General features: G+C 37.8%; 3 protein-coding genes across 3 annotated transcripts; all 3 read left to right on the top strand.

Annotated features, from left to right (window-relative positions):
• Nucleotides 1-347: 347 nt before the first annotated feature.
• On the top strand, nt 348-982 carry MELLADRAFT_84252 (uncharacterized protein; the record flags this gene model as incomplete). Its single annotated transcript, XM_007407926.1, has 3 exons — nt 348-410; nt 506-667; nt 755-982. 3 exons carry the CDS (start codon nt 348-350, stop codon nt 980-982), a joined length of 453 nt encoding a protein of 150 aa, XP_007407988.1.
• A 3,979-nt stretch (nt 983-4,961) lies between these two features.
• MELLADRAFT_84251 (uncharacterized protein) lies at nt 4,962-5,321 on the top strand (the record flags this gene model as incomplete). The annotated part of the gene is made up of 3 exons (XM_007407927.1): nt 4,962-4,976; nt 5,075-5,097; nt 5,162-5,321. The coding sequence occupies 3 exons, from the start codon at nt 4,962-4,964 to the stop codon at nt 5,319-5,321; spliced, it is 198 nt and encodes a 65-aa protein (XP_007407989.1).
• A 371-nt stretch (nt 5,322-5,692) lies between these two features.
• On the top strand, nt 5,693-6,903 carry MELLADRAFT_84250 (uncharacterized protein; the record flags this gene model as incomplete). The annotated part of the gene is made up of 2 exons (XM_007407928.1): nt 5,693-5,891; nt 5,957-6,903. The coding sequence occupies 2 exons, from the start codon at nt 5,693-5,695 to the stop codon at nt 6,901-6,903; spliced, it is 1,146 nt and encodes a 381-aa protein (XP_007407990.1).
• Nucleotides 6,904-8,707: the final 1,804 nt, after the last annotated feature.

The raw sequence follows: 8,707 nt of genomic DNA, 5'->3' as shown, positions 1-8,707 counted from the left end.
TGTAGACTTGCTCAAGAGTCTGCTACAAGTTGTGTGGCATCGATTTGGCCGAGAGCCAGTTGAAGAAACAAGAGCAACTTGAAATTAGTGGAGAGGCTGCTCGGCTTATCAAAGAAAATCGATCCTGAACGAAGCTGTACCGTTTGTAAATTGGATGCACTGGAACACAGTGCTCCTACTTCTCGTAGTGTAGTTCAACCGGAACCATCGTTTGAAGAAGTACCAACAAATGGCAATAGTCACTCAAATTAGCTGCTTCAGATCACCCCCGCCACCAATCACGAATTGTACTGATTCGTATCAACACCATCAGAGGAATGAAGGATGTAAGGCGCCGAGAATCGTTGATGCTCAAGAAAGAGTTATTGCATCGTGCCCATAACTCTGAGATTGATATGCTACAATGGAGGGTATGTCTTATTTGCGTGATCCAAACTATCATCTGCTTCATCATCAACTGATCCCTTCAACTTGGACACATTGAAGATTCTTGACCTCCTGGAAGACGTTGTACACAAGTCGCGACTCGCTAGCTCACAAATGCCTCAAAACTGAGATGTCACACACGTCAATTGAACCCAATTGTTTGCCAACCTTGCTGGAGACCTCACAAAAGGAAGCGGACGAGTTCGGAGGACGTCAAAATGAATCTGAAGCGGCAATTTCTGTCAGTTTTATATCAGTCAATTGAGACGTCTTTGCTGCTCAAATGTGCCTTGACATCTGTCAATTCTTTTTTTGTTTACATCATCAGACTGAGATGACGAGTTGCGTTGAGGACTTGGAAAAGAGATTACAAAGCCAAGATGTGGATGTAACACAAATCCAAGCCACAAGAGAAGAAGCCCGATCCGGATCACATGAATTGAGGTCTAGAGATGCAGAGAAGACAAAACAAGTCACACCGATCCGCACACTTGTTACCAGTTGTCCCAATTGCGTTAGTGCTTCGGTTTATGAAGTTTGGAGGCTCATCACGTGAATTGCAGCTGATATTGGGGATAAGGATGTAGACCACTTGGCGACTAATTAAGAAATCAAATTAGTCAAAAGTCTGCCGGCTCGGCTCAAGTATGCATCATATTTGATACACAACATCATAAATACGATTTGGCGCTCATAGTGTTTTCTCTGGTTCCTGTCGTCTTAGGAGTCAGAACAAGTGCAAGTTTACAGTCTCAACTGGAAATATTTACACAAGACTTATCCGGAATCAATGACCCAACGAAACTTATACAATGAGAAGCAGAAGCTCATGCTGGAATTTCTTTGATGCAAAAATGATTGGATGAAGTTGATATTTTAAATTCATGAATTGAAGTTAAAAAAGTCACCAAAGTTCAATGTGCTACTCAGGGATGTGTAAGTGTCATCTTGGCATAACTAAGCGGGTCAGATGAGGAATCTATGTTTGTCAGATACACAGGAGGCTACCATATTATGTACTGAATTGGACTGACTTTCAAATAATAACTAAAGATAAAAAAAACTAAAACTCCTAGATCTCCTAGATCTGAATTGTATCCTCATAATTCCGATAAAGGAATTCATAAAGAACTTAATCGTTCATCTGCTCTAGGCAATGTGATTGGATTCTTGACTATACATAAGCTTTGGATCTTAGGCAAATCTTGAAGCCTTTAGATGTATCAGCATATCTGACAAAGGCTGACCTGATTCAATTTCTAAGCTGGAACCTTATTCCAATTCATTATCCATCAAATCAATTGAATTGTTAGTGTTTGTGGCCTTGAGTAGTTGAAAAGATTTGGAATTATCTTGAAGCTCATAACTTACAAGATCCAAAAAATAAACTACAGATTTCATGTGATGAAAAGATGAAGGTTGTTTTCAATGTTTGAAAAGTTCATATCTTTGCCATGAATGTTTGTCAATCTCTCTCTCTCTTTCCAATCTCTTAGATTATTGATGACTGAACGTTTCATTTTTATTTTGGTGTTGGTGTATAGAAATCACATAATTAAGGCACATTTTTGTGCAGTTGATGAAGTACTTGAACCTAAAAATGAACATGTTCCTTCTGCAAGCTTTCTTTTGATCACTCCCGGTGTAGAACTCCTACGCAGTGTAGCGTAGGCTGAGCCAGAGAAGGTAAGAATCACCGTCAAGGAGGACAGATGAAACTACGGTGCCGAGAGGCTGCCTTCAACCTGAAAAAAATCTACAAAAAAATTACGTGAGACAAATTTTCCACAACCCCGCTCTTACAAGTTTCCCGTAAACCTAATTTACCCCGAAGAAGGATATTCACACTTTCTAAACCCTATTTATCCCTCCCACAATTCAGCCACACACACAGAGTAAAAAAAACAAATTAAAAAAAAACACAACTTGTCCTGGATTTGAACCCAGGTGCAGTCCTTCCCTGTTGGCCCTGACCTGGCCCTGACTCGAGTTCAGATTCTTATAATAAAAAAAAACTGCTTCTAAACACCAAGACACTCGAAGATTCACGCTTAGACCAAACAACTCGGTCACAACACTATCGTACTTAAAAACACTTTAGATCAACTCGATCTCGTCTCTACACACGATGATACCCTTCCTTCAACACCAACAACACCCCCCTTTTATATCTTTCCAATCAATCCAACCACAACTTGGCCTCACAGCCCTTTCTCCCATTCGCTCCGATCGATTCCAATCGATTCCGGCCGCTTCCCACTCTAAAATCATTCTCAGCCGACTCGATTTTGAAGCCTTTGAACTAAGGTATGTTCTTTTCCTCTTCTTTTCTCATCCTTTTCCATTGTTTCTTAGCTAGTGACATCATCTCTTTCTATCTATCTTCTTTAGCTTATCGCACCATCCTTCCCAGTCTAACCCTTCCTTCAACTACTTGTCAATTCCAATTTCGATTTTTAGCTCCTTTCACACTTGAGGTATGTCTTCTTTTAGTTTCATTCTTTCTTCTACTTTCACATTCTATCTTTTACCACACTAATCATTCCTTCTGTTTCTTTCTTTCTACATCTTATACCAACTAGAGTCATCTGATTTTAATTTCGATTTTAGAGCTTGATTGATTACTTTTCTTTTTGACTTCTTGATGAGTTTCAAGTTAGATTGATTAGATTGATTGTTACTGTGTGGTGTATTTTCAATTTTAATTTATTCATTCTTTCAATTTATCATTTGTATCTTGTTCTTGTTGTGTGATATAGTTTTGAAAATGTTTTTTTTGTAATGTTTATGTTGAATTAAAGAAACAAAACTGAAGGTTGATGTTTTAAATGATAAAAAGAAATTCAATAGTTTGTTTAAATCAAACTGATCTAAAGAAATTGAAGAACTGTGAGTTATTAAAAGATTCTTTTAAGAAATCAAGTTATAAGTTTTCAAGAAATGTAAGATGAAATACCAAGTTTAACTGCAATGTGAAATATAATGATATAGTACTGTGTAACTATATATGCTCTCAGGATTTGATTACCACACCGGTTCTTCTCAGATCATTTCAGCTTCACATAACAACTCATCCAAACCCTGAATTTCTTTTGATCTCCTGATTTATTCAACTTCACATCTCTTGCCTAAAACAAAAAGTACCTTGATCAGGTCAAAATATAACAAAGTCAATGGGAGCTTCAACTCGAGCCAGCTTCTATTTCTTAAAACAATCATTTTGATTTCATAGACAACAAGTTACAACAAATAGTCTCTTGAGCCATACTATAATTCAAGTTCTTAATACAAATCATAGACCTGTTGATCTTTGGAGAGTAAGACAAGGTGTAAAATCTATGGGGTGTTATGAAATAGTCAGTTGTATTCCCTTCTGACTACTTGAAGTTTTGAATTTAACTGATTTTTGGTTTGGGGGTGAGCATAGGTTACAGCCCAAAGAAAATGGTCATAGTTGGCTAAAACTTTAGGCTATGATGTGGATAGATCACCAGCTATTGCATTTTGATCAAAATCAACTTATTTCAAGATTTTAGTTCCATTTGATGAATATACGACTAGATATACGTCTAATATTTCTCTTTTGGAAGCTTCTTTGAATAATTTGTCTCCTCTTACTTCTCCTGTTTATGAGAATAGAATTGACAGAGGGAATGAGGATGGGGGAGATAATGGGGGGATTTGACGCAGTCAATTGGTTTGAAAGTTTTTGATAAGTGCTTTTTGTCATTCCTATAACACATCACTTTGAGCATCTTCTTGTTTCTGGTTTGTTGGTCATTCTTATAGATAATGAGCAAGCTATATCAGGCAAAAATGCCCACTAGACTGTCTTGATTCATACTCATACTCATACCCAATCTCTTACCTTTTTGTTCTCTTTCCAAGCCAATACAAATGATGATATTCAGTAATTATAATGGTGTATCTAGAGAAACTGTTCCTTGGGATGAGTGGATATGATTGATCAAAGTGGTGAAGTTAGTTTAATTAGTAAATGATCTATTTCATTTGATTGCGATCTTATTTTGGTTGAGTGGGTTGATAGATTGGTGGGATATATGGATCTGATGAAGATGATTGAAATATCTTATCATGTGATTGTTGTGATAAAAGTACATTCAATTACCCATACCAACTAAAAAAGAAAGAGACTCAAAGAATAATTTTGGGTTTTTTGTTTTCCAAATAGGATTTCATTTACAGTATGCAAGACCAGCATTAGAAAAAGTACCAGAAGGAAATTGGTTTTGTGATAGATGGTTTCAAACAACGATAGATTAAACCACATCCTATACCTCAAAAATCGTTTAAATTACAATCTCCTTTGAGACAACAAACTCAAGAAATTAAGCAAGAAGGTGATGAAGTAGAAGAGGAGTTAGATGAATGGGGTTTGAAAGACTTTCAGGATGAGTTAGCCTTGGAAGATCATATTGAATGTGAGTCTTGGAGACTTAAGTCTCAAGCTGAACCTGTAGAAGTTGAATATGGAGCCAATATTCCTAATGCTAAAAATAGATGGATTTTGAATCATGTACCAACCACTTGTGGGTCTTTACTTAGGTGTATTAAATGAAATATTTCTGCGATGCCTCAGCCTTGATTCATGTTGGGATGGTGTTTTTGACTTTTTATTTGGCATAAGGAAGATCATTATACATTATATGTGTAAGTTTGTACCACCACATTGTATTGAGATTGATTATATCTTAAGTTGATTTTTGCCATTTAGTGTGAATTGCCATCATTGGGGTTATCCAAAGACATGGTATGGTGTACCAGGAAAAGATGATGACAAATTAGAAGATACAATGAAAGAAGAAGCCCTGGAATTATTTGAACAACAACCTGATGTAATGTATCAATCAATCACTTTAATGTCACCAGGTTGAGTAAAAAAGCAGGAGTGAGAACACACTTTTTGTGATCAAAGACCCAATGAATTAGAATTTAAATTTATAAGTGAAAAATAAAGCTTACATGGGGGCAAGAGCTGGTGAGAAGCCAAGATTAGCAAGTATGAGAAGATGGTATATCTGTCCGCAATGTGGTTGTCTGAGTATCATACAGATCATGCACAGAGACTAATGATAATGGCACTTTGTCAGACACTGATACCTACATAGGCAGGAATAACAGCAGCATCAGGCCAATGTGAGCCGTTGATGCGGCGCCCGCCGCCCAGATGTGCTAGTGGCATCTTATGGCGAGATGCGACTTCAATTAAAAAGAAGGTAATCCCATACTTTGTATTTCTTTTTTCATGACTTCAAATCTTTCTCAATACGTTCAAATATGTATTCCCTTGCAGATCGCACGATTAGAAAGCGCTTGGCGTGATGCTAACTCTGTACGTAACCAAACCGGATCTGGAAGCTGGAAAACAGCAACCGAAAGGAAGGCAATCGAGGGCTGGGCGGATGATGATCCAAAATGGCTAAGTACGGAGAAGGCGGCGCTTGGTAAGCATCGATGTTTCTTAGGCATCAATTTTGGTTTACTGAGTCCAATCTTTTTGATAATATAGCACCCATCTTGAAGAAGTGCAAGTATTTCTTTGAGCTGGAGCCTGTTTTTGAGACACGACACGGTAATACAAGGCTGGCCGTGGCTCATAGTTTACTCGACGAGGGCGAAGAACACTTTACTCAAAGCCAGCGGGTTTCACGGGAGCATTCAGTCAAGTCTAATTTAGCTCATCAAGAACATAATAACGACAACGATCTGGAGCAAGACCCTTTTGATCATTCTCTCAAATCTAACTTAGCTCATGAAGATTATTGTTTACATCATGGAGACCTTCTCGGTGACTCAGATGATGATATGTTGCAAATGTTCAACAACAATATCAATGACTTGGACGATATCATTGACTCCAATCCTATCACACCATGTCAACCATCTCAGACCCCACATCAACATCCGATGTCATCCAAATCGATGAAACGTACCTCTTCAAAAGCTTCTTTAGCATCAGCCAGTCAAGGTCCCTCCAGCAAACGTAGCCAAAATCGAAAGTCAGGCTCGGCTGATTCAATTCAAGATCTCATTCAAAATAACCCATTAGATGCGAATTTGGATAATATTCAAGCACCTATCTCACAGCAGGCCAGTCAAGCATTAGATACGTTGTCACGTTTAGCTGGGAATGTGGCTAGCTCTATGTTACCTGAAAAATCTACATTAAATGATGAGGACGCTAAGAGAAAGGCCAAAATTGAACTTGACTTGGCTGATGTTCAATTATCGGGCGAAAGAAAGAAACTTGATGAATATGATTTCAACTTGTCCTCAAAGAAAGAAAGGCATATGCTCAAAATTCAAAACTTCAAAGCCGAGGTCGAACATCAACAAATCACTAGGAATGTGCAACTCATCAGTATGTTGATGAAGGATAACAATCTCTCTCTTCATGATGCAGTGTCAGCAGCTCAAGCAGCACAAGCGATGCAACAATCAAACTCCAGTAAATGATATCTGTGTGAGCTTTTGATGTTTGTCTCTCCAAAAATGCTTACAACCAATCTCACAATCCTTTGCTTGGTTGATAGGTGAATATCTCAATTGATATAAATTGAAGCACCTTCAAAACCCCTATAACATACACAATGGATTCCAAAAATTTGAAAATCGAAAAATGATCAAAAACAAGTAAAAAAAATTTAACATGGTGGATATAAGTGAATGATATATTTCATCATGTTGAAAAAGAAATTAGTTATATGTAGTGAATATCTTTCATTATAAAAAAATTAGGTGAAGTTTATCAAAAATAAAATTAGGTGAAGCTGAACACATGTCTTTTAGAAAAAAGAAAAAATAAACAAAATTGTATATAGGTACTTGATGTGATGTTTTTATTTATCTTGAAAAGAATATGTGTTGAGGTTTCTTATTAAAAAAAAAGTCACCAAAGCAAGTGATGACCGTTGAGAACTCTCAAATTGACACAGTTGCTCATCTCAACCAAACTGAACCCGTCATGAAATCCATTTCATTACCATAATAATCACAAATCAGTTAGAACTAAGTACATTTAATCAAACATGAATTCATCAATCTAAGTCTCTTGACGCTATAAATTCTGCGAAGAGATGGTCCCTTCTTGACTCATCTCTACCAGATCTCATTAGCCATTCATCGTCTCCAAAATCAGGTGGGTTATTTGGTGGTTCTCAAGGTTCAGCCGTGTGTCGAAGTCCGTCAGATATATTAACCAACACTCTTGACCACTCCTCTATAATCAATATGAGGAAGTTATGCAAGATTAAGCAAGCTCTAATCCAGTGATTTGCCCGCATAGCCAATACTGCATCACTGATAACCAATCGAAGTTCCTTCAGTGATTGAAAACGTCCTTTAACCATCCTGTTGCAGTGCTCAATAATAACTCGTACAATACTGATTTCTTTGTTGAAAGCTTCTTCATCACCTCGCAGACAGTGACCTCGACATTGTTTGAGGCATGGTATGATAATTTTGGATACTGTGTATCCCAAATCAGCCAAAAGGTAATCTCCAGGGGAAAAGAATCGTTCTGGAGATTTGAAAAGCTTGATGGAGAACAAATACACAAGGCCATTAAGGAGTCAGATAAAAACAAAGATCAGGTTAATTGGAGATTTGGTATGTACTCACTTGCGAAGACCGAAAAACACGTTGGTCGTGTACACTGCCACACCACCCCAGTTCGTAATAAATCACCCAGCAATGTATATTGCATACCAGCATTGTATTGAGTGCATAAAACATCTTACAAGTCCAATAGTCTTCGGGGGTTTCACGTGGCGCAGTGGCAAGAGGGATGAGTGTTCCATCTACAAACCCCACACACTCTTTAAAGAAAGATTTTGCGCTGATTTGTTCTTTCAGAGCTGACCGACGTTGAGGTGAAGGCCACCGAAGATATGTGGGTTCTAAATCAAGTACTGCGGTGATTAATCGATTGGTCCAATTTTGAACACTCCCTTCTGTGAAGAGTCTGAGAGATCCAAATCGAATGATAATAAAATTCTGATCAGTAAAGAAGTTGAAATTTGAATCAGTCCAATTGTACAAAAACTGTCTCACCAGAGCAATTGAACATCCGTGCAAGGTGATAATGGTCACCACCATTTCCCGAGGTGCCTAAATTCGCCAGACCAACCATTGTCTGCCACCAAACGGGCGCTTGCTTCATTTGTGAGTTGTTATGGAAAACTGGATGCTCTTCAATTACATCAACAAGATGATTGAAAGCAGACTTGGACATTTACGCCTGTCAAGAAATCCAAATAAG

The sequence above is a fragment of the Melampsora larici-populina genome (genome assembly GCF_000204055.1).
Source record: "Melampsora larici-populina 98AG31 unplaced genomic scaffold MELLAscaffold_10, whole genome shotgun sequence".
Taxonomy (NCBI): Eukaryota; Fungi; Basidiomycota; class Pucciniomycetes; order Pucciniales; family Melampsoraceae; genus Melampsora; species Melampsora laricis-populina.
Note: the sequence above shows the minus strand (reverse complement) of the source record. Positions and strands in the feature narration are given on the sequence as shown.